General features: G+C 41.8%; 1 protein-coding gene across 2 annotated transcripts in view; it reads left to right on the forward strand.

The window, feature by feature from the left end:
* Positions 1–18,016: 18,016 nt before the first annotated feature.
* The window catches only part of GALNT2 (polypeptide N-acetylgalactosaminyltransferase 2), a 122,738-nt gene continuing 114,445 nt past the window's right edge, over positions 18,017–26,309 (forward strand). Inside the window, exon 1 of one of the 2 annotated variants that reach the window (XR_004355851.1) lies at positions 18,017–18,193. Coding sequence is in view for 1 of the 2 variants with exons in the window: in XM_032681666.1 (XP_032537557.1) it covers positions 18,080–18,193 (114 nt within the window). In the remaining variant the exon portion in view is untranslated. The remainder of the gene's footprint in view (positions 18,194–26,309) is intronic. The other variant, XM_032681666.1, reaches the window with a different exon arrangement.

Raw genomic sequence — 26,309 nt, forward strand, 5'->3', positions numbered from 1 at the left:
TGACAGTTTTGCTGTTGGAAACTGTACATCTAGAATGTCACAGCAGGGGACCTGTCTAATATTTTAAGTACTTTTAAATTAAAGTTTGAGAGTGCCATTTGAATACCATCCCCTGAGAAGTCGGTAACTGCTCATCACAGGACAGAACAGGGAAGCATTTGACAACCATCTTTGCAGTAAGAATGTGTTGCAAGTCGGTATGAGATGTAAGAGTGGTTGCATATGTGAAAAGGTGCAGTTCTTCAAGGAACAATATTCATGATTTTGTTTTGTTTATGGAAATCCTGGTATTATTATTATTATCATTATTATTAATTATATAACATCATTTGAGATGGAAACAAACTATTCGAAATAAAATATTTCAGGGAAATTAATTTTGGGTTTCGCAAAACCTCTGATTTATTCTGGTCCACTTTTATCTAAACCTGGAGCTGTTTTTCATTTTCTCCCTCCCGAAATTGCACACCACACTGAAAATCCAAGTATCACAAGCCCTAGATCCAACTTACTTTCAGCTCTGTATTACTCCTGCACAGTCCTCCTGAACTGGAAAGATGTCTCCATGACACATATCAGGTATGCCCTGCTTTCCTGTCATGGCAAACCCCTCAACCAGAAGGACTCATCTCTGGTGAGTGGGTTATAAAGGACACTCTCTCTGCTGGTGTCTGGATTTTTGGAAAGAGCTGGTGGTTTTCATACAGGAGATCTAAGATTTGTTTCCTCTGCCAGATGTTGGCCAGGAGGCTGTTGTCATCTGCTGATGTGGAAGCTCGATTTTTGAGATACACATCATCTGGTCCAGACCCATCAATGTGTTGTAGCCTGTGTCTTTTATGTGAGCAGAATGAACAGGTCAGAAATCACCTAAAGGAGATCAGCAGGGGGTAAACATTCCTCTCTATAGAGTGATGGAAGACAAGACTAGATAACGAGTGACAGCAGATGGATTTTGCACTTTCTTTTGCTCTCTGCTATACAGAGCAAACTTCTGTAACTCATTAATAAAATACCGCATTGTCTTCTGCAAATCTCATGTGGTTTGTGAAGCACTGTACAACTGTTTTGAATAAATATTTATTAGATACTGATAACATGGTTCAGTATTTCCTAATTGAACCTTCTAAAGAATATAATTATGCTACTTGTGCCCAGAACACAAGTGTCTTATCATTTGTAATCCTTCTATTCATTTCTCCATTTCTTCCTTATGGGTCTTCTTCTGGCACTGAATGATACGTCTAAAATATGATTTAAATGTATTTTTCCCTATGAGCTTGTGTGACAGCATGATTCTTGTCTAGCTTTAGTATTAATAACAATCACATAATATTTTCTCATCATTAGAGCTGGGCTGACATGATCTTATGGTTTTATCCTTTCAACTGAAAGGATAACCACCCTTATCTATGGCAGGGGCAAGCTTAAGTCCATTATAATTGCAAGTCATCACTATTACCCTTCAAGGTGTATACCAAGGGGCTCAGAGGACCTGCTAGCTCAGGGGAGAGCTCAGCTGCCTGCATGGATCCATGGGGATGCCTTGTGATTTGTGCTGCTCTGGTCACAACTGGAGATCCAAAGATGATCTGGAGGGATGGCTGGTTACTTGCTCCAGTGCAGCAATGTTTCTAGTTGCACTACACCAGGCAGTGGCTCTTAAATGTTTGTCTAAAGTGCCTGAATGGGAATAGCCTATTGACAGCAAGTAGCTTCCAACCCAAAACACTGAATTGCAATTTTATGTGCATTTAATACCAGCTTGAACTAGCTAGTGATCATCTGCTTGTCCAGAGCCCTGAATTATTTACCTGTTATCCATTGCACAGCATTTTGTTGCTGCAGTTTACTCTTTTGGGCCTTGTATCCATTCTCAAAAGAATAGTACAGACCCACAGAAAAATTTTGCATGTCAGTATCCAGCGACTAGAAATCTCTTGTTTCACTTCAGTTGTTCACTTTTGAACAACATGAGAAGAAAGGACAATCTCTGAGATAGATGTTGCTCCATCAACACACACTTTCGTGCCTTCTGCACTCATCCAGTCTTTTTATTTTCCCCCAGACCTCTCTCATAAGTGATGATAGGCAAGTCTGGCAGGTCATCAAGATGCAAAGGTTGGACTGTACGTTAAGAAAAAAATTCAAATATAGTTAAGACTTCAGTCATTGTTCCCAGAACACCATCCTTCTGGTTTATGGGCCTAAATATAGTCTAACTGATAATTTATATACTATTTGACCTACCACAGCCACAGATTATTGTTTTTATCACCTTGGAATAACTGGTGAAAAGTAACAGTCACTGTACTATGAGCTTGCAATAGGAGGGAAGTGTATTTTCCTGTGCTGAAGGCAATGTGCCATATCCAAGGGAGTTCCCCACACATGTAATTTCCGTGTATCCTTTTGGTTATGCTGCAGATTTTGTTATCATTATTTATTTATTGAGCATTGCCAATGAGCTCACTTTTGTACACTATGTAAGAAAAGCATGCAGAGCCTGACTCTCAGCCAAGTTAAACTGGCATGTTGTGCTCTGGTGAGTCTGACTCTCACTCCCTTATCCTCAGGGCTTCCCATCGAAGGGTTTCACGCAGGTGCATTAGGTACCGAGCTTGTTACATTTGCTAACTGTACATTCAAACACCACTGGGGAACTGTCCTTGCTGAGAAACCGGGACTTAAATCAGCTGCAGTGGGAATTCCACTGCCTCATTCCTAAACCACAGCAGCCTACTTTTCCTTTCATTGTGTTTCTCTTATTTCTTTTACACCTCTTCTTGCATGCTGAAAAAGTACTGCATCTTATCAGAGGAAAATGCCACAAGGCTTCTCCTATTCCCTTGAACATAAAAGCAACATTCTCCTGGATGTGAATAGCACACAGGGCACTTGGTGACGTGAGGTATTGCACGGCCAAAAAGTTGACCTCCATTACCTTCCTCCCAGCTTGGACTCCTAGACTTGGTCTACAAAAAGTCCCATTTGTCTGGGGGAAGGTAATTTCCTTGGGAAGGTTATTTCCTTGTGAGTTCTGCAGGGAACAGATGAAAGACTATATTCCTGGGCGTTTGACAAACTCTATGTAGAGATGTGCTGGGGTATCATGAATTGTGAGGAAGGGGTACATAAGGAAAAGGGATGATTCTCTCCACCACCATTTCTAGACAGGACCATGTCCCCTGAAAAAGCCTTGGGAACAGTCTCCTTTGAACTCCAGTGGGGTTTCTACATTGCTCAAAGCATTCTGAAGCAACACAGGATGGAGGAAAGTACAGGTGGCTAAAGGCTATCATGCCCTGCTCATGGAGGTTGTGAGCTCCCTGCTGCTCCTGTTACAGCTAAATTACTATGCAAGCATGTGCTTACAACTCACTGGAGCCTTGTATATTTGTTACAGCACACAGTGGAGCCACAGCTAAGCTCCCATGTATTTATTAAAATCCTGGACAGACTTTGGAGTCCATACTAAACCCTGCATAGCTATACTCTTACTATTTTTCATCCTCAGCTAATGTAAAACTAGGTGTTCTATCAGCTGAGATTGTACTCTGGCTTGCAGTGTACCCGCAGCTGGAGGGGTAGAGTGCAGAAACTTATCCCAGCTTGAGGGAACATGAGTCAAAACTGGGAACTGATGGGAAATGTGAAAAATATGAGGGCTTCTGTAAGGATAATAGCCAAAAGTAATAAATATATAAGTAAATAAATCCATAAATGATGAAGGAAACATGTCTCCAGGTGTAGTAAGAAAAGTAAGTTAAATATAGGATAGAATTAGAGAAAAGGACTGGGAGAGAAGGAAAAGAGAAGCAATGAAACAAACTATTTTATCAGGTGCTCATTTTTCTTAGGGGGAGTTGGGAGACGGAATTGAGGCATGGGAAGAAAGAAAATAGGAAAACTAAGATGTATGAAAGGAAGGAGAAAAGGGAAGATGCTGAGAGATATAAAGACTGTTAACAATAACATTGAAGTTATGGGATAGGAAGACATTGGCTGTGAAAGGAAGTAAAAAGCAAACAGAACCAGACTTCACTATCCTTAAACACAACATCCTGCTGTTCAGCATAAGTAAACCAGTGAACCCAGAGGGTTGCTCTGCAGAGCAAAGGGCCTGTCTGTGAGAGAAGGTCTAAGAATCTTGCAGGAGGATGAGGTAGATGGAGAATTAGATGGCTGAGAATGGGCAAGATAAAAAAAAGAAAAAAACCAATGTGACTGCAGAAAGGCTGATGCCAGAATGTTGTGGCAACAAGTTTTAATTTTTTGGTTTCTGGAATGCATGACTGCTGAGAGGTAAGAGAACTGGGTAGGTTTGGTGGTGGATGAATCATGTGCACACAAGTCTCTGAATTTTGGGTGCAAGTGTTCTACTGCTTCAGAAGTTTTCTTGAGCTTTTCTGTGGTGGTCAGGAGTCATCTAAGTGTATCCATGCAGAGACTTTTCTTGGTGCATGCTGATGTATCAGAAGCTCAACAGTTTGTTAAGGGCAAATTAGAGCTCCACCAGGAGCCATTCTTTATTCTGACTTTAAATCTTTTTTGGAAAAAAAGTCTTCTGAAAATACAGGCAATTGCACTTTTTTATACTTTCCAAGAAAATAATTATTTGCATAAAAGCTTCCATGTTTTTCTTCACTACCTCTTCATATATATTTGGTTGTCTGTTGGAGCAAAGAGAGGATATTCTGCAAGTAAAATGAAAACACTGCATGCTGATTCAAGGAAGATCTCCAGTCAATGACATGCATATGTCTCAGTCCTGAGGTTACCATTCAGCTTATTGCATTGCTGGGAGTTTTGGTCTGTGAACAAAAAAGATCCACAGTGAATCAGCCTGCATGGTTCTCCATCCTCCTGCAGCTAAACTGTGCCTTGTAATTTGAAGCTGTCTCACGTATGTTGATACTGGACCACAGTCTGCAGCACACAACAGAGCAGAGACCAAGACAAGCATTGCCCATACTACTGCTCACCACTAAGACAGGAAGTGAGGTGATGGTAGTATCTTCATTTCCTTGCTGCACAGGCACTTCTTTAACCTGCAGCAGATAAACTGGAACAATGCTGTGGATTCCTCATTTTCTGGGCCATAGTGAGCAGAATGCAGGACTTAAAGGGAATCACACAGCACCTGCACAGCAGTCTACAGGTAGGCTGGAGGGGCTGCAGCGACCTACAGCTCAGGCTTTACCCTTAGCAGGGTTGATCGTGGGGTAGAGATGGAATTCTGAGGGACACCATGAGTAGCTGAAGCCTGAATAAACCTTCTCTACCTTCAGCTACAGTGAGGACAAAGATTCAGGGTGACCTAGAAAATATTATGGATAGAGTCCCACATCAGAACAAGTTCCAGAAGTGACTGGAAAGTGGGTATGTGTGACCACTGGAGCATACCCATGCCATGTAACTGGGAATATATGCAGGTTGTCAGGGAGAGAAGAGGGAATGGAAAGCCCTCAGAACTCTCGCTACTGGAAAATTCACGTGTGCAAGCAGGGAGCAGAGTTAGACGAAGAGAATGACCTCTGCTTGTCCACGAAAATCATGAGAAAGGAAAGGTGTCTGATCCTGAATTTGTAACTGCCAAAGTGTTTAAGTGACTGAAAAGCACCTGCAGCTCAACTTCAACTTTGTGCTGTTGCAAACAAAAAGGAACTGGATGGAGCTGTAGATAAAATAGGATTGGGAATGCTGAGAAGCTATGTGAAACCACTGAGAGAATTTCCCTGCTCCAAGTGGGATCAAATATACCTGTAATGCTGTCAAATCTATTCCTAATCTCTTCCTCTAACAGAGTCCCAAGTCTTCCTAAGAATTATTAGCCAGCTTTGGATTTTCCTCCAATATCTAACTACTTTTCTGCAGTTCCAGTGGACTCTTTCCTGAAAACTGAGCAAAGGGAGTGATTGTTGTCTTTTATTGGACTGTCTTTCATATACTGGAAAACTATTATCAAACTTGCCTATGGAGCTTTGAGAGTGATCAAAGTAACAATCTAAGCTGTTTCTGATAGAGTACATTCTCTAAATGTCTTATATTCTTATTGTTCTTTTAAAAAGTCACCCAGAGCTAGATCCAATACACCAGCTGGGTCTTCACCAGTGCCTTGCAGAGCTGAGTAATTCCCTGTTGCATGTGACACTCCTGTAATAATACATTTCATATGACATTTGTCTTTCAGGAGGTTTAACTGCTTTGCTCATGTTTGCTTTGAGTCATACTCTAGCTTTCACATTCTTTTTTTTCCAGTCCTTCCACCTCTTCTATGATTTCTCATTTTGTATTTGTGCATTTGATCTTTTGTTTCTCCATGTAGTGCTTTGTATGCATTGTTACTAAATTCTGTCTTGATAGTTTTAGACTGTTACTGCAACATATTGAGATAATTTTGAATTCTGATCCCATCCTCTGAAGTGCTTCCATCCACTCTGGCTTTGGTGTCATCAGCAAATTTTATAAGTGCGCTCTCCACTCCATCATCTCTGAGGATGGCAAGAAGATACTGAGCTAGGTAATAAAACATTATTTTAAAACCTTGCAAAGATAAATAGTGAGTTAAATTCTTATAAAGAACACTTCAGGATGAAAAAGGTGTAAATATATCTCAGCTCTAGGACTTCTAAATCCAGTTTGTGTGACTAGTTTGCATGTACTACATACTTGGATTGTGGAAAAACACAATCCAAATTTTTGTGAGGGGTTTTTTCCTCTACCAGCCTAACTGCAAATGAAAAAGAATGCTGGTAAACTAAGGTATAAAAAGAGCCATATTGTATAGCACAAGATAGTACCAGGAAGAAGTTTAGTATTCAGGGGCTGTACAGCACTAAAATACTTGTCAGTGTTGCAGTATTTTGACATATAAGTGGGACATGTCTGAAGCCTTATCTTTGCCTTCCATTGCCTAGTGCTAAGAATTGGCACCGTGACAGAATTCATCTTGCTCAGGAGTCAAGATGCTACAAGAGCCAACTCTATATAAAAAAAAAAAAAAAAAAAAAGAAAAAGAAAAAAAAAGAAAAAGAGGAAATGGCAACACCTTACAGCCCTGGGTTGGCAATTGCAGCATCTATACTCTTGACAAGCCTGGGAGGTTTTGTCTGAACTCAGAAATGCACAATTTGTGAACTTGCTCTCTGAGGAATTGTCAAGAAGCATCGGATGAAGAGGATACTTTTCTTAGCCTTTGGGATGCTGCCAGTTCTCCCAAATTGCTGTCAACCTTGCCACTGTTTCTATGATTTTCCCATCTGTGTAATCAATTGACAAAATATATCTCTTTGCTTCCAGAAGGTATTCATCCTGCCTTCACTTGAAGAGAGTTTTTCCTATGCAGGGTTGTTTTCATGCCTGGAGATCTAATTGGAACAATGAACCAAAAGTATAGTAAATTCTAACTTCCAGTAAATATCTGTTCTTTTTGTTTGGCTGGTTCTAGCAAATTTAATGGTTCTGAATGATGCTGGGTCAACAGCTTCTGTACCAATGTTCCCTTTCTTTTCCGTAAAGCAGGTACAGGGTCAGTGTTGGCTTTAGTAAGCTTCTTTACTGGATTGTATCTCAGACCAGAAGGACTAAGAACAGTGTACTTGCTTGGTTGTGGTCCCTGAAACAACCCACAACGCAGGTACCTATTACAAGTACAAACGTTGATCATAACATGTGCTGTGGACTCTGATCCACTATCAGTGGCTTGAGACCAGACCATCTCCCAGACAGTTATTGAACAGCATCGGGGAGGACTGGTCAGCCTGACCATTTCTCTCTGGCAGAGACTGGGAATTCTGTGCTGTTACCGGCTGCCTGAGGCTGCTGGCTCTCTCAGCAGACACATGAAGACCCTACTTGTGGTAGGACCAGTTTGAATGCTTCTTGGCTTTTCTCAAGGAAGCAGAGGAAATCTTGGCAGAGAGACTTACATGAGAAGGGAGTTACTGATTACACACAGAAAAGAGACCTTGGCTCAGTTGATTTATTTATTCAAACTTTTCTCAGCTCTAAGTAATGTCACTTGCCATGGGGTGTGCAGAATAAAAACACAACTATGGCAGGGTTTCCTACATTGAAGAGGTTCCTCTCTGAAGATTTTATTCTTCTTGAAAGGTGAAATCTCTCCACCTGGTAATTTGGACTTCCACTGCGTTTGCAGGTACAAGCCCTTTGATTCTACATTTCTTGGGACGTCAGAAGCATGCTGTCTCCTCTCAGTATGTATTAGCTACTGCCTCAAGTTCCCATTAGGACCCTGCTCCCTTGGCTGTGGGGGTGGGGTGTGGAAATCCTGTCAGGACCTATTCTGGCTCTTGGAGGCCCTTTATTTCAAGTCTTTTTTCCTATGCAGTGACACAATACAATTCTTCAAGAATTAATAGAATGACATGTGCAGATTGACCCTGACAAGCACTTGAGATCTTGAATCTGTTCAGGTCCTTCAAAGACAAACTCCACATCTTTTCTCTTTCTCTCTTTCTCTCTCTTTTGTCATGAATGATGATATGAGCTCACGGCTGATCAAATTCAGCAGTTGAGGTGCCAGTGGGATCCTGAACCAACCTGGTGTCCTATCAAATTCTTTGATATAGCTATATAACAGCTATATCAAGGTTTTAGTGGCCAGAGAGAAAAAAATCCACCCAAACAACTCTCCTGAGTGTATTGGGCCTGCTGATGGTTTTTTTGCTTTTAGAACAGAAAATCAAACTAAAATAATACTCTTATGAACTGCCTCATTTTTCCTGTTTATTATTGTTACTCAAGCACATGGTATGCCTGGAGGTAGCCTAGCCAAGAAAGCAGCATTGACAGCAAGGAAACGCTATGGAGAACCAGCATAGAGCATCATGATCTAACTCAGGGTAACTCCAGCTGCCGGGTTAACATTTGTTATTTACTCACATGTTGTCTTACTCACAACTGAAGCAAGAAAATGCACTGCCCTTCATCAAATTCAAATGAAGTCTACCAACCAGGAAAAAAGACAAAATCTGTGAAGCTGATAAACTGAAATAAAAGCTAACTGTGGTCCTGCAGCAGGTAAGGCTTCCCATTGCATCCAGCTTCTAGCAGAGTCCCACTAGAATGCAGGGAAAACTATGACAGTCAAGCACAGAGGATGTTGATTTTGTTCTGGATGAAATTCTGTACCAGTGGATGAACAGAGTCCAGGGGAAGTGTAGGAGCACAGGGAGATATTTCTTAAATATAAGGTTTCTCTGCAGTGCATAGGTGTGTGCCTGGCTAATGTGTAGTGACATGGCCCTGTTCCTTACAGGATCCTTGCCTTCAGGTGTGACGATGTCTGCAGTGTCGAGCCACCATTTGCCTTGCACTCTTCTTAGCAGGACTCTGGGTCTCTGCTGCTTCAGGGTATGTAACATACAGGATCCTGAAAGGGCAGAAAACTCAGACAAATAATGGTTTAAGTGAGGCATTGCTAGGCTTGGGAGGGGCTGTACAGGTTAAAGACAGGATTTCTGCTGGCGCTCCACATGGTGTATGACCACCAAGGTCAGTACACTGTATGCACATTTGTCTCACCACTGTCACTCTGTACCTCTGCAGGTACCTCTTTGTCCCTAGGCAAGTATTTAGTGAGCTCCTCTGTAACAAGGACACACAGAAAATATCTGGTAAATGTTTTATATTGTGTAGTACAGCCAAGGATATTTGTTCCTGTAAGATTGTCCTGGGACATCCATCTGGAGGGGATGACTCAGACAGTACAAAAGAAAAATAAGCATACAGTAGAAGTGCTGCTTGCAAAGATATGATACCAGAAACAGTGTTTCACTTGCTTAGTTTCACAGAGTTTTCTATTCCCAGCATCACAGCAGGAAGCATTTCCTAAAATGTAGGAGGTTTCCCTCCTTAACAAGTGATGTGTGAGAGGCTACAGTGCAAAAGCTACAGGTCCTTCTTGCTTCCTGATACAACTAGTATATCACTGTACACAACTAAGCAGAGGAATGTCTTCTCTTTTATAATTCTCCCCTCTTTTCCCCCTCCCTCTCCCTCTCTCTCTCTCTCCCTTTCCGTTTTCCCACACCTTCCTTGCCCTTGCTTCCCCTGCCATCCCTCCTCCTTGCACACAAGCCTTTGGGACTGACAGTGGCCCCACGAGTATTTCCACATACTACATCTCCTGTGGTGATAGTTTTTAGGAGTGTTTGGTGGGAAGTACATGCAGAAGTGCAGTACTTCGGGCAAGCATCTTCTTTTTCTTCGCTATATATTACCACTTTTGAGTGAGAGAAGGAGTTCTATGGGGAACCTGATTCTTTTTTCCAACTGACATCAGTTTTAGCTTGTTGTAATGACTTGGCCTTCTACAGAGTTACTCTCAATTTACACCAGTGCATGTGAGATGACAATTAAACAAAGAATCTCCCTCTTGGACTTATGGAGGGAATGAGCTTGCTGGTGAATTCCTGAGGCCAAAAAATGTTATTTGTAGAGGGAAGGCCTCATTTAAACCACTATGTGCTGGAAGAATCTAATTTACAAGTAAAAGTAAAGTCACTATTTCACCATCTCTCCACAAGGTGCGTGTCTCTCAGTTCAGATATAGTTTTGAAAGTTAGAGAAAACAGCAAGCCTTGTTCTGGTAGCATGTGAAAGGTAAAGGAGTCTTAACCTCAGTTCACAAACCCACAGACCTTCAGCTTACAGGGCCAGAACAGAAAGTTCTTTCATTTGACGTTTGACTCCTTGGAAGAAAGCACTTGCTCCTCTACTTGAAACTCTTGAAAGAACAAAGGAGATGGAAAATACATGGTCTCCACAGGGCAATCTCAGTTTCTCTTTCAAATTATTTTATGTGATAGGCACTGGGGCCAAGTTCATTGTAGTTCCATTGTGTTACACAGAGAGTGGATCTGGCTACTTCTGTTGGAAGAGGAACAGTGCAAAACTAATTTCTCCAGGTTTGCTGGGTTTGGTCCTGTTATCAGAAATGGTGTCTTTCAACATTTCAACAGATGATGATAAAGGTTTGAAGCCAAAATAGTCATGAAGGTTACAAACGGGGTCAATTTCCATCCCTTGTGGTAAGTGAGCCTATTTATTGTCTGTTACAAAGTACTGAAAGATTAAACTTGGGAGAAATCAATATATGACTTCTAGAGAGTATGTGAACTGAAATAACTGCGAACATCTCTTTTCCCTCTTACATGAAATGTGCTCTTTAGTGTGATAGAGAAAATCTGTGTAATTTGTTACAATGATTGTGGGATCCAAACACCAAACTTTACAAAGTCGTGAATGTGCAAAAGAACATGATCAAGTAATGTATTTACTGATGATATGTGCTTTTTAATTGCACAATATCCGTGAGTACAGTATATAGTATTGATAAAAATGTATCACTGGGGTTTATTTGTTTAGCCACAGTTGTAATGCAAAAAGCAGATGTAGTGCTAGGGCAGGTGTGTGGCGAGCCGTGTCCTTCACCTGGTGCAAAGGAGTCTCTGGGGATGTACAGCATTGCTGACTAGTAGACTGCTCCGTGTTCAGGAGGAATTGTGCAAATAGGTTGCTCTGGGCAGCATATAACATTTGAGGCTCCACTGAGTGCATCTGAGTGGGAGCCAATAGTATGACCATGGAGAATGATATTCAAAAAAAAAAAAAAATCAGAGACAACTGAATTCAGCCTGTCCACTAGGGCACTTCTAGATGTAACTTGTCATTGTCAGTGATTAGGTTGCTTCTCCAGAAAACTGGAGACCTGCTTTCCATGTCTCAGACCGAAAACACTTTACCTCCAGCTAGAAGAGAAGTAAGGAGGTGCTTTCTGCTATCCAGCTGAAACTAATCTGTTGTATAAGCAAGGAAAGGTTTTCTCTCTCTGCCGTTCTGAATGATACGTAGTCACTAAAGAGAAGCATTTGCAATACCTAGATTGAGCGCTTGCTAAGCATCAGGTTCTCGCTGCCATCTGGGTCTGACATCCTGGGGAGCCGGCGATCTGAACCACTTATCAGTCTTTTCAGTTCAGACACCGCAGATGGTGTAGTAACTTTGGAAAGAAAAGGCCTATAATGCTTCCTTGTACTCTCATCTCCCCTCCTGCTATGCCTCCTTCAGTCTTTGCGGTTTTTTCTTTCTTTTCCCCTTTTTCTCTCACGTTCCCTGGTGAGCTGATGATGGTGCAACTAACTAGGAAAATCTTTATGTGAAGAGATAAAAAAAAACTGAACAGTTTGACTAGGGATAAACTTTTTCTTGATCTCCAGGAATCTTATTGTAGGGTAATTTAGCTGCATTGTCTATGCTTTGCTGTAGCAAAGCTGTGTCATGGATAGATAGTCTCAAATCAGTTGGCTGTAGCCTTATTGATCTGGATTATAAATTTGAACGGACAAAGTACCAGTTGAGATTACAGCACCATTGTATGATGGGTTAACATTTGTCTTTGTTGTTAAAAAATAGACTTTTGTATTATGCGTTAGCACATAGTGTTTACCCCAGCCTCAAATGACTTACAGCACTACAGCTGCACATCACTGCAACGTAGTGTTGCTTGAGAGGAAAGGATGGAATTTCCTGTCTTGTCTCAGACCATAGATCATCACTTTACCACTTCTGGCAGCTATGAGGAATCGAGTATGACCTTCAGAATTCAGATAATTGCAATGAAGGAGGATCAAATTACTTTAATCAAAGGTGAGATTGTCGTTTCAGCAAGTCTCCCTCCATGGCTGATTCTCTCTTTCATCTATCATCACTCTCCTATGAGACATGCTTCTGAGCCATATCACATTTTGATATCCGATCATCAGCCTACAGAATGCCACAAGAGGTTTGTTTTGTGCTGCTGAAGTTCGATTCAACATGCTAAGTGACTCGGCTCAGGAAGAATAGTTGGCAATGGAATTGAAGTTTGTACTGGCTTCTGCCATCTTTAGCGGGAGGCCTACCAAAGGCTGAGTTGTTCTTTCTTTGTCTTCACTACCCATAGGAAAAGAATCTGTTTCCTCTCTTTGTACAACTGAACAACTCCAAGGAATGTTGAACCTTAAACTTTATTTAACAGAGAGGAAAGGTTTCCAGATTTGGATAATTTGCCTTGGAAGCATAAGGGCTTAAGCTGATACTTTGAACCTGTGTGAGAAAATGCAGTGTTTACAATATCTGCATCATGTGATGTAAACTAATGATCGATTTCTAATGGGGAAACAGCATAAAAACATTGCTATTAGAGGAAGTAACCATTATTTTATGCTTTAAAAAAGAAGATGCTACCTTCTCAATATCAAAGTCTGGGATGAGAGAGCTTTAGTTCTAAAATGCCTGAATGTATTTGGACTTTGCATGACAAATCCTGTGGTCAGGCATGGTGGCATACTGTTCTCAAGGTAAAATGTCGATGACACAATATTTGCTACTTGGGGTTTTAACAGCTCAGAAAACATTCTTGGAGGGTAACAAGATTTTCTGGAAGTGAGCCACTTTTGAATGCTATTGCCAGCACGTCTGCCTACTCTGGGTAGCATCAGAAACTCTGCTGAAAAATTAAACAAACACAGTTCTTGGCATCTAAACAGATGGGAAAGGACATGTTGACTCCCAAGTCTTTAGTTGAGGAGGTAATCTGTTTCTCATTGTTACCACTGTGCACTGAGGAATTGCAAAACACCCACATAGATTTCAGACCTGCTAGCTGCACTTAACCTTTAATCCTGCAAGTACTCAGCCATGAGCATATAATTTTAAATGTCTGAGTAGTCCAACTGACTCCAATGGGAATACACACTGAATGAAGTTAAACATTTGCATAAGTGTTTTTAGGATCAGGTTCCTTCACTACTAACACAATTCTAGCACTACAAATACAAACTCAGCTTGGTCTGAGTACTCAACTCAAGCTCTCAAGACATTAGTAGACCTATATCCTCTACAGATGTATTTTAAACTTCATGTTAATGTGTGATTTCTGTTATAAAACACCTTACATTAGGCTAATAAGTAACCTTTCTCATGAGAGAGGAGAAATGATTTACTTATAACTGCATAGGTTTGAAAGAATGCAATCTGAACTGGGTCAGCAACATATCAGCTTCCATGTATCAAAGAGGTTCAGGTATCTTAATCGCTTTTTTGGCCTTTTAAAGTTTTCAAAACCTATTTTCTGTGTTTTAGACCTGATCTGAAAATCTCCCTTCCTGTCTTTCAAGGACAAGATTGCTTGCAAGGACAAGATTGAGTAAGAGATTGACTCACTTGTTCCTAAAGGTGAGGACTGCTTTCCACTCAGACTGCTGAAGGGTTTGTTCACCTCTGACTAAATCATATAACTCCAGAAAAGGATAAGCAATTTTTGCGGTCTCTGAGTTAGACTCTGGTCATGGTTGCAGCTGGTTTTATAACCTCTCTCATGTAAGTTCAGTGAAATTCCCTCTGGTTTACACCCTAGTTAACTAGATCAGAATTTGGTCCCTCAAATCTAGGTGTCTGCATTACAGATCAAAGGCAAAGTTTTGATGATTCCTTCTACAAATTTCACTCCTATTTGTACTCTCACATGCTTGATCTCTCTTTTGTTTAAAGGGATGTGGTTGATACAGAAGCATTTATATTCTGTGAATCATTCTAGCAATGCTGCTCTTAAAAGTATGTTAATATTTTCTTTTGAAATGCATTGGAAAAATAATTAAAAAATATCTTACAATTTTCTTGAATTCTTTCCTTTAATAAAGTGGGTTTTTTCCCAGTTTGTCTTTGCTGACTAAACACATTAGGACTTTTGATATAAAGAGGTATGTGTATGCAAATACATTGCAATAGAACAGGCAGTTTTTCCTAGAGTTAAATCGATGTAACATTTTCCATTCTAAATCCCTCTGTTTTCTGTGGTTTCTGAAATATAAATGATTCAGGATGAAATCTGCCAGATTGGGACTTTGTCCAAATGTGAACATTTTGGAAAGACTTGAACAAAACTGGTTCAGCCAGTTCATAATATCAGGAGAGTGAGAAAAAAAAAAAAAGGCAGCATTTCTTGAGCTAAATGGACTCTTACAGCCTTTTTTGAGCATTTCTGTAACTTTATCAGCAGAAGGCTGAAAAACGAACTCTGACATGGAAGTAGCGTTCCTTGAAGTAGGCATGTATTTGCTTGTTTGAGAAGAAATTAGTTTTGATTTGCCTGAGTTATAAACCTTGGAAAACTGTGGTTCAGCATGTGCAATGGATTATTTCAATAAGCTTGTGAAGTGTGCAGCTACAGAAGGATTTTCTGTACATGCATGGCTGGTTAATTTTGCTGGAAAGGGAAAAATCTATCCAAGCATATTGCTAAAATCAGTGAAAATACCTGCAGCTGCATGGAGACCTTTGAAGACCATCCCAAGGTCTTTAAGATTATGAAAAGGGCAAGAAAAGTTCCTGTAGGCTTTGCAGGGTATTTAAAGGGTAAGTGGACTGCAGATTTTGTGAAGTTAAATGGGATTATGGTTTCAGAATTCAGCACTTAGCAGATGAAAGTATATGATGTTTTCTGTGGGGAAGTATGTCATGCAAAGCACCCTTTCCCTCAGCAGATATGCCCAGTGAAGGAATCCTCCAACAGCAGAGAAGCTGCTTCTCCATCTCATGTCTAGCTGGTTGTGGAGCTTAAATGGCAGGAGTTTATCAGGATGTTCACAAGCTTGGGCTGCTGAGAGTGCTCTGAATTATATAGAAATCCTGCTAATTAAAATTGAGCTTTGGAGTGGGGTGTGTGTATGTGTATGTGCGTGTGTGTCTTTCTAGATGCAGGCACAGTCGGTGCTTTTGCAGGAACTGCTCTCACTTGCATCAAACACACTTTCTATAACCCAAAAACTCTCATTCAGAACATCTGTGTGTCTCCTGGCAGCCCATACTCTCCAGCATACCTCACTTCAAATGGATGCTAGTTATTTGATTCCAAAACTTCTATTTTGCCCAAATTGGGCGTCTGTCTCCAAATCCCTCCAAAACCAAAGTCATAATGCTGAGTTTATTGAAAGAGTCATTTGCTCTGAAGAAAGAGATCTCTTTATTTTACAGTCCTTGAATGGAAACTTATTTGGGATTTCTTCCTTTCTCTTTTCACCCATGCTATCTCTCCATCAGTGTTCTGGCAGGTGGAAAGGTATGCAGTTATTCACTGAAATCTTTGCATGCCAGACAACTTTTGCCCAGGCAGTGCCAATATTGACACAAATCACCTTCTTGATGAGACTGTCAGCAGACTGACTGTGCTTGTTGAGCAGGTGAACTTTTGATGTCATTTCTTTTGGCTGTTGGATCTTTTCCTGCTTATGCAACAGAATTTATGCCAGACCCCCTGGCCACATCCTGATACAGCTTGGTGAGCAGTATGCTATGGAGGCTCTGTAGCCAGTGGTGTGGCTGGACTGGCAGAGGTCTGACATCAATACAGACAGAAGGAGGACAGAAATGTAGGGTACAGTCAGAATATGAGGCAGCAAAACAGCCTACTGATAAAGCAAGGTAATACTACAGAAGAACCCTCAAAACATTTCAAAATCAGGAATATTCTCCTTTGAGTGGATATAATGTTTCTGGAATAGAAGGGCTTTTTGATTGTTAGGGAACCTGCCTCATTTTTGTGTTCTCATTTCTTGATATCTCACAGTGGGATGAGATAGCAGCAAATGCTGAACAACAGGATACTCACTGGTGTGGAAAAACATCAGCATGAGCTGTGCACACACAAGTCAGTGAACCACAGTGAGAACTAGCAGCGCTGTAGTGTCTGTCCTGGGGTGTTCAAGGGTGGAGCTGGGTATGTAGAAATTAAGGTAATTTTAGCAGATGATGACCCCATATCAACAGACTGGCGTGGAGCACTACCTGTGTCAACCTCCTGGGAAGATCTAGGCAGGGTCCCACAGAGCTCCCTTTAGGCCTGCATAGGGAGTGGCCATGCTTCCAGACTGTGCACTACTGTAGTGGTGACCTCAGAAGTGGAGCAGGTACATGACCTCTGTGGGATAGTGGGGTTGTCAGCACCTTGATGTGTCCCATGAGGCCATGGAAGAATCTCTTGAATAACGTAAGTAAGGTAGGGACTTTTCGAATGAGATGCAGATTCCTGTCATGCAGAGGGCAGTGGACATCCACTGACATGACTCTGCGTTCTGCCCCTTGAGGTGTAATGAACACCTGCCTCACTAGCTGCCCCAAAGTGACTTCAGGGACAACATCTTCATAAAGCATGTTTACCGTTTGAGAGACTGAGATACGACATGTGGCCAGTCTGGAGTTTTTGTGGACCTGGGAGCCTCTATGTACTCAGCCAGTATTAGCGGGGAGGGAGTGAGACAACTCCAAAGGGGCGAGATCCACACACCAGCGCTGTACTACGGTGCTCGGAGGCTGAATTGAGCGAGGGCACAGCCACTGCCAAACGCTGCGGGCCCGGCCCACCCGTCCTGTCAGAGCCGCGGCTGCGGCACTGCCCGTGCCCAGCTCCGCGGGCACTGCGAGCTGGGGCGGGTATGGGGTGGGAGGCAGCGGGACGGGGCCAGTCTGGATATTCCGTGGTACTGGGAGTCTCTTTTTAATAACCATTCAACACGAGCGGGCAGGGAGTGCGACAACTCCGAAAAGGAGGGACCCACACAGCAGTGCTGTACCACGGTGTCCCGCCGCCTCAGGGTGGGGAGCGGTCGCCCCCCCATCGCCCGCCCGCTGCCCGCGAGGCGCGGCTCCCACGCCACGGGCCGGTTCAGGCACGGGGTGCCCGGGGGTGGCCGGCGGCGGGAGGGGCGGGCGGCGCGGGACCGGTGCGGGCCGTGCCGGTGCCCGCCCCGCCGGTGCCCGCCCCGCAGCCGCCGCGGGGGGCGCGCGGCCCCCGTTCCGGGCGGGGCGGAGGCGGCGGCGCGGCGTGCTGCAACCATGGCGACGGCGGCGGGGCCGGCCCGCCCCCCGCGGGGCCGGGCGGCGCGGGATTGGTCGGGGGGCGGGCGTTCGCCCTCTGCCCCCTGACCCTGCGCGGCGGCGGCAGCAGCGGCAGGAGCGGAGGCGGCGGCTGCTGGCGGCCGTTTCCTGGTGGCCTGGCGGCGGCGCGGGAGGGAGGATGCGGCGCAGGTCTCGGCTGCTGCTCTGCTTCGCCTTCCTCTGGGTGCTGGGTATCGCCTACTACATGTACTCGGGCGGCAGCGCCGCGCTGGCCGGCGGCGGCGGGAGGAAGGTGAGAGCTCATCCCAGGGAAGGTGCGCCCGCTCCGTGCCCCGGCGGCGGGGCTGCTCGGGCCGGGCGGGGGCAGCGCTGCCCGGTGCTCGAGGGGCAGTGGAGCAGGGGCGGCGGGTGGGGGGGTCTCCTCACCGCCGCTCGCTTTCAGGCGGCGTGAAACTCCCCCGGGCTGCTCCTTCCCCCTTCCCGCCCGCCCTTCCCCAGCCCTCTTCCCGGAGGGAGATGGCTTCTTTGTGGACTTCAGACCGGTTTCAGCCCCGTCACGTCGCTCCCTATCCAACTGCGGCCGGCCACGTCCCGGGAACGGGGGGGAAGTTGGTGTGGGAGGGAAGGGCGGGGGGGCCCCGCCTGTCTGCGCTCCCCGTCTGCCCCTTCCTTCCTTCTTTCCCCCGCCGGAGTCGTTCGAGCTCGTGTTCCCACCTGGAGAACACGCCGACGATCCGAGCTGCAAGCGCATTTTCCCTTTAGATGCACAGCTGTTTCGTTTCTTCTTAGCGCTGTGCCTTAAAGATACCGTTTTCTGACCGGTTTTGCAATATTCTGGGAAATAGCTGGATTTGTCACGTTTAATGGCTGTGGAGTGGAAGGTCTGTCTCTTTCTTCGTCTTGTAACAGCTCAGTTTCTAATATTCAAGAAGTTGCCTGTGGACAGCGGAGGATTAATTTTTCGTTGTTCTGGCCACCAAGTTGTTAAGTAGACTTTTGAATGTGTTGTAGTAATTCATTGATCAGGAGCACAGCTGGAAGTTGGGCACGTCATAGTTCACGTTTGTGTCAATCAAAACAAGTTGTTGTAGTGTGATGTGGTAAGTGGCGACTTTATCCACTGTCTCTGCTTAGAAAAATAAGTGCTTTTTTCTTTAGTGGGCTTCCCCCCCCAAGATTAGCAAATCGAAGAGCTTTTAGAAACTGTTGTTTAAACCTTCTGTTTTGGAGTAGAAAAGGTGAAAAAGCATCTCATAATTCTGTCATTTTTCGCAAAAAAAAAAAAGGAAATGGGAAGAGGGCAAGTGAACAGTGTGTCACAGTTAAATGGTGTTATTCACTAATATAATGGCTGTCTTCTGTTAAATGAAAAGTAGTGTTTCTTAAGTCTGGTTCTGCATAAAAAGAGAAATATTTTCCTGTTGCTTTGATGCAGTTCGGTTCATCAATGTGTGTATTCCCTCTAAAAGCCAGCTGATGTTCCTGTGGCAGATCATGGAAGCAAATACTTGGATGGTTACTTGCGTGAGGAAGGGTCTAGATAATGAGTCACTGCTTGCTGATAATTGGCTCTCTGTTCTGATGTGTCCTGTTTTTTATTCTCTCTGTAGCTTAGGAATGAGTTCAACAGCAACTTTTGATGTAATATATTAAAGTAAGTGTTAAGTATGTATTGCAAGCTACAAGCTCTTGGTCCTTCGAAGTAGATACAGTAGCAGAAATAGATCAAGCATGTGATAAAAAGTAAGGCAGTAGCCTAAAGCTTTTCTTGAAGAACGACTAGAGTGTATTTAGAAAGTAAAAGCAATCTTAGGCTGCTGCTGATATATAATGGGATAAAGAAAAGCTATCAAGGCAAATGTATCTGTAGAGAGGGAAATATATTTTTAACTCTTATGGTCTGTTTCATTTGGAGTTTCCAGACAAATTTGCAATTCTGTTCAATTCATTTTTACTGCTGGGGAAACTGCAGTGTGGGGGTAGTGATTTGCCCAAGGTCACCTAGAAGACTTGATGAGAATTAAATAGGAAAGAAGCCGGTTTTTCTATCTAAGAGTCTGGTACCTAATCTACTAGAACCTGTTGCTGTTTATTATTGATATTAGTAGCAGTTTTTATTATAGTTTTAAGAGATTAATGATCCTGATACTTGCTTTGGTAGTGTAATTTGGTATCATTCTGCACAAAATTTAGTAAACCTTACTGGTCTGGGTAACTGGTAAAGTTTAGTGAAGGTAATTTAAAGAAAATGAGACATTTTGTAGACCTGAGCTGAAGCTCAGTGTTCAGTTCAAAAATGAGAAAGTTTAAGGCTGTGGTAACGAAGAAAATAGGTCCTGTGACCACAAGTAACAAGTGGGGAAATTAACTATTATATGTGGATTGGTGATTTAGGATTCTATTTTCTGTCAGTGAAGCATAAAATTTAATCCTGGGCTTCAGCACAGGTTAGCAAGTGTATGTAGAAGATGATGTGTGTAATGTAATAGCTTTTGAATTGGAATAAAAGGCTTATTAACTTGGTGTCAGACACTGGTGTAAAGCAAAAAACACAAACTGTCTTAAACTTATGAGCAGAAACCCTGCTGTTGTAAATTTCTTGATGTGTATGACTTCATGTAGTCCTTATTACTTGCCCAGTATTTCAGTATAATGGAAACAGAAATTGCTTACAGAAGAACATAACTTTTAATAAATTGAAGTCTCTCCCGTGTTCAGTCTATAAAATTACAAAAGCCAGGAGGGGATAGTTCTTCATTTGTGCGAGTAAGTAATTTACATGTTAATTACAGATCTAGTTATACAAATAGAATGTGTTTTTTCATAAGGATGATCTTTTTTTTTTCTGATACACAGACCTAGTGTGTTATCCAGACATACTGGACTTGTTTGATATGGCACCGAGTCCTGTGCTGTGTTGAACACCACCAATTCCCTTTTTCTTCAGTAGAGTTGAAGGTGTTTGCCCTTTGCCAGGATTGTACCTGAGGAAGAGAAAGGAGCGATTTTTTTTTTCTTTTTTTTTTTTCCCCTTTGCTCTTCTTATTAGAGTAGTGTCAGAGTTAATCTAAGCTTCTACTTATTTTGGTTCTCCATTTACAACCTTTCTAATGAGATCTGTGAAGCTATTTGGATGTTGCATTGTGTGGTACAGCCTTGATAAAGTTTTTAGCCCCTGTCAACAGTGGTGAAGTCCTCAGCTCTGTGTGCCATGCTTTGGCCTGGTAGGAGCTGAGCAGGCATGAAAGGGTCTAAAACACACAAGGAAGAATCTGTGTCATTGGTAAATGTTTAAATAATAATAACAAAAAAAAGGAGGAAGGTGCTAATGCTTCATTCTGTACCCAGGTGTAAAAACTGTAGTAGAAAGAGGTGATATCTTCTACGCCAGGAATTTAGGGTGTGACAAGCTTTTTTTTTTTTTTTCACTCTTTCCATTTCTTCTTGAGAAGAAGAAAAGGGTAGAATCAAAGCCTGTCATTCCAAATGTGCTTGAAGGGCACAGAAATGTCTTTTTTTTTCCCCTTCTCCAGTGAATCTCCAGTAAAATTATTGTAAACATGAGAGAGCCATGTTCAGTTCACTCCTTTTCCAACTGGGTCACTGGGTTGTAGATTGGAAAGAGTGAGTCTGATTCACATGTCTAAAGGTTAGAGAAATAGTTCTTATACAGATGGTGCGACATAGAAGAGAGCAAGCCCAACAGTTATGAGACTGAAAAAAATGTGGGCTACTTTTGTGTTCACTTAATGTGTTTTATATTAAAAAGCCTTTGGAGTGGAGACTGGAAGCTCCCTTTTCATGGTTAAATTTCCTAACCTATAGCAGAAATGGTTCATGCTCTCTGCCTCAGACTTGCATGAAAATGGAACAACTTCTGCAAGATGGTTAGAAAGATGGTGTGATCCCCTCCTAAGACTGGTGTGAATTTGAATTTGTGTATTGTCACACAGATTTTGAGTTCTTGAACTACTAAGCTCTTGCACAGTAGAGTGACTGAGTTAAAATAAAAAAGAAACGTAAAAAAGAAAAACCAAACCCCGCACCAAACCCAGCCAAACCCCCCAGCTGGTTTCTAAAGAACTCACTCTTCTGGGCATCAAGAAAGTAGCCCCATGTAATTGAGCCCTTCAGGCTGGACAGAGGAATGTCTGCATCTTGTTCAAAATGCCAAATGCTTTGCTGCTGCCAAGAGTGAAATCCTCTGAGGCATTCCCAGAAGGAGACCGGTAGGCAGAATGGGGATTTACCATTGAAAGCTGAGGCATCAAGAGAGGCCTGCTAGGTTAAGCCACATCTGAACCAAGGTTAGGAGCCTTCTGGATTTAAGTACCAGAGTGCTGACAAGCTTTTGTGTTTGTTGCCATGTAAAGAATATCAGTTGTTTTTAAGTTGAACCTCTGTCACCTCCCACCCTATCTAGAGGAGGAGGCTAAAACCAGTATTTCGCTAATAAGTGCTGGATAGCTTTCACCAATACTTCCTAAAACTAGAAACATCTTTCTTGTTTCATCAACTAGAAGCCTGTTACTTTCTTGGCTCACCGGATTTACTGGGTATAATGGAGCGAATTGGAGAAATCTAATTTACGGCTAGTTGAGCCACAAGGAGGCAGGCTTTTCCTGTGGAACTGGTTAGTACCCTGTACATAGTGCTGGTTTTTCTTTCCATATTCTGGTTTTGTTTGTTTAGACTTTTTTCTTTATCTTGAAGCAGACTTTTGATAGGTGACTGTACTATGGAGCTAGCTGAGGTGAAATAAAGCCAAAGGTAAAAGATGATGCTTCATCTCAAGTATGTGACTCAATCACTTTAAGTAAAGTAGGGAAAAAAGAAGCAAGTCTTGTAAGTTCTTGTTCTATAAGGATAAAACTTTAGAAAAACTCCTTTCAGCATACACAAATCTTTCTTCCCCCACCCTCTTTTTTTGAACCCCTGTACTATTTCAGTTGCTATTAAATGAGGCTCTTATTGCCATTATACATAATGTCATGTATAGAGCTCTTACTCTCTTTCTACTTAAACTAGGGTGTTAGTGTACCTAAGTTTATTTTTGAAGGTTTAAGTAAGGAGGAGAGGAAATACATCTTAACTTTAGCTTCATTAATCTGTTTCTGTCAGAGAATGAAATTGTGGAGTGCAACTTGAGTGTCTCTCTCAGTATGGGAAGTAGAGCTTTTTTCAAGGGGGTTATAAGTAACCTCTCCAATTCTGGTGGCTTCTTTCATCTGAGGAAGGCATTGCCTGTTTTAATTTCTAAATATTAAGTTTACTTTGCTGCATCATTTTTAAATGTAACTTAAGTCCCTTATGTGATGTGACAGTAGATGTTATTTTATAATACATTGACCTTTAGACAAGTGAAGATATCAGAGGTTAAAAAAGTCAAAATATCATGTGTCCTTTGGCATTTACTTCCTAGAAGGTGCAAGGAGACAAGAAAGGATGTTCCTCCCTATAACAGGTAACAGTTTTGCTTAATAGATCTTTATTTTATACGATTCTGTAATAAATGGGAAAGAGATTAAATGCCCAGGCACTTCAATATCAAATCTGTCATTCTCTCACCACAATGTAAAAATGTCATACATGTATATTTTCTTAATCTAACATGTCACTTAACAAATTTACTGTCTTGGCAATTCAGTCACTTATTTTTATGGATTACTTCATAGAACTTTGAGTGCAATGAAAAGACAGTTGTATGCAAATTATGTGCAGTCTGTTTATGTCTGTAGTTCTATATGGCTATTCTCGTTTCTTACCTTCCTTTTTGAAATGCTTCACTGAGGGATTTTTTTTGCACGTTGGTATGTCGGGACATTGACAAATTAGTTCTTGGCTAGAAGACTTGTGTTGTCTCCTGCAACCTGCCAGGTTAGAAACTGATGACTCTAACTTTGATACAGATGCTATTGCTCTTGGATTACTGTTAGGTGTTTGTTTCCTAAATGGAGGAGTAGAGCAGGGCTATAGACAAAAGGGGCTGGGGAAAAAGAATGACTTCTTCAGTAGTTTCATTCAGAGTGGGGTAGTTAACCAGCTTTTCCCATAATTTTTCCCTTTTGTGTGGATTTTGTAGTAGTTTGCTGTGTTTCTCAGTGTTATTCCATTGCTGCTGTGGTTTGCTGCTATGATCTCCGTGTACAAAGGTTGTAAGTTGCAGTGATGTCCTTTAACAGATACAGTTTAAAAATTAGGTAGTTCGCTAATGAATTGTGTGTGTGCTTTACCTGTTCTGTCTTGTCCATCTTCTGATTTGAGGTGTATTGCAAATAAATGCCAGTCATTCTTTCCATGTGTTATAGATACTTCCCAAAATACAGCATGAAAAGTAATACAATAGCACTGTTTTCTAATTTAGAAAAGGGCATAATAGGACTTCATGTGAAGTAAAAAAATATTAAAGATCCATCTTAGTGGTAATTACTGAAATGAGATTGTTCTCACTTGGTCTTTAGACCAACCTAGAAAAAATATAAATCATTTATGCATATCTTAGCTTCATTCTTGTTCTTCAAGATTACATGATCATTCCACATTTTTTCCTTAGAAATCTGATTTTTTTATCCTCTTTTGTCTTGCCTGTCCTTTTCCGTTTCTCAGTGTTCTAGGTGTCCAAGTGCTTGTGTATATCTGATACTGTTTGGTTAAAATGATGGTATGTCAGATGAGAGATGTGATATTGTCTGCTGGAAAGCTGCTCACAATGATACTCTGCTCCAAAATAGAAGAGAGACTTTTGTACTGGTACTGGGTACCCTTGTTGCATGCATAGAAGCTGTTTAAAAATAATTCCATCAGACAGCCTAGAAAATGGTTTTGCTTGGCTTTTGGTGGGCTACCTATAATTTATAAATATACAGTACTTTTGGTTAAGTTAAATCTGTTTGAAAAGAAAACATTGGGACACAGTTGATCCCGTGAAGCTCAGGTGAAAAATGTAAGCTGCTAAAATGAAGTCAGTGCAAATGATTTGAGTTGATTTGATCCACTTTGTTTTCTTAAATAACCTCTGCTTTATAGTAGTTAAGCTGGAGTGGTACAAGTCAATACCAGTCAAGCCAGCTGGTGTACAAACAGTTTTTCAACTCCCTGGCCATGGATAAAATTGTTACTAAATGTGATTTTTATTAGGACTTAGGAGAAGATGTGTATTGCTAATGTGTTGGCAATGCCATGTTTTGGCAATACATTTGAATTCTAAAAATGAATCTGCAGGAAGCAGTGAGGCATTTGCAATGTTTTCAGGAATATGGGTCTAAATGTCATTGCCCAAATATATCAGGGTAGTGTGGAAATGGAATATCAGTGTGGGTGTTACAGAAGGAAATGCTTAGCAGGTTGTTTTATTGCCATCATGTAATACAAAGTGATGGTATCTTAAGCTGTATAAATTTTAAAACCTTGATGTAGTCTTTCATGCTGTTTGTTTTTAAATATGTAGAGTCTTCTCTTCTGCTTTTCCCTTTCATGTAAGCTTTCAAAGGAATAAGGGCTGCATTGAGGAGGGAAGAAGATAAAAAAAAGTTAAATGTTCACATAAAAATATTTGGTTTATGTGTTTGGGACTTTGACGTCATGGCATAAGAGAGTCTATATAACCAGAACCGGAACCACTTAATATTCCCTCTAAGTCCATAAGGTTCTTTCACAGAAAGCTTCGTATGGTGAACCTTTCCTGCTAAGTGGAAGTGAAGATACTTAAATGGGTGGTGTTTTTTTACTTTCCCTCCATTATCTGGAGAACCATAGAATATGCCAAGTTGGAAGGGACCCACAAGGATCATCGAGTCCAACTCCTGGCTCTGCCCAGGACCATCCCCAAGAGTCACACCATGTGCCTGACAGTATCATCCAAACACTTCTTGAACTCTGTCAGGCTTGGTGCTGTGACCACTTCCCTGGAGAGCCTGTTCCAGTGCCCAACCACCCTCTGGATGAAGAACCTTTTTCTAATATCCAACCTAAACCTCCCCTGATACAACTTCAGGCCATTCCCTCAGGTCCTGTCACTGGCCACCACAGAGAAGAGATCAGTGCCTGCCTCTCCTCTTCCCCTCATGAGGAAGTTGTAGACTGTGATGAGATCTCCCCTTGAATGAATTATTTTATGAAACCAATAAGTTACTGATATATACTAAGTAAATGTTTACTTATAATTCTCTTAAGTGTTCATTTGCCATGTAGTCTTATCATGAATTAATCAATCCTGGAACATTTGTTGTCATCTGGCAGTCGTTAATGATCAAGAAAGTGAAAAAAATCAGCATCTGTTTTCTTTCTATAAACTGTGACTGCTGTATCCCCTGTTGAAATGCAGTGTATTTTAAACTTCTATTTGGCTTTAAGGTAGGCATTTTATTATTTTTTTGTTTGTTTGTGTGTTTTTCTTGGTGCATATCGCC

The sequence above is a fragment of the Chiroxiphia lanceolata genome, chromosome 3 (genome assembly GCF_009829145.1).
Source record: "Chiroxiphia lanceolata isolate bChiLan1 chromosome 3, bChiLan1.pri, whole genome shotgun sequence".
Classification (NCBI taxonomy): Eukaryota; Metazoa; Chordata; class Aves; order Passeriformes; family Pipridae; genus Chiroxiphia; species Chiroxiphia lanceolata.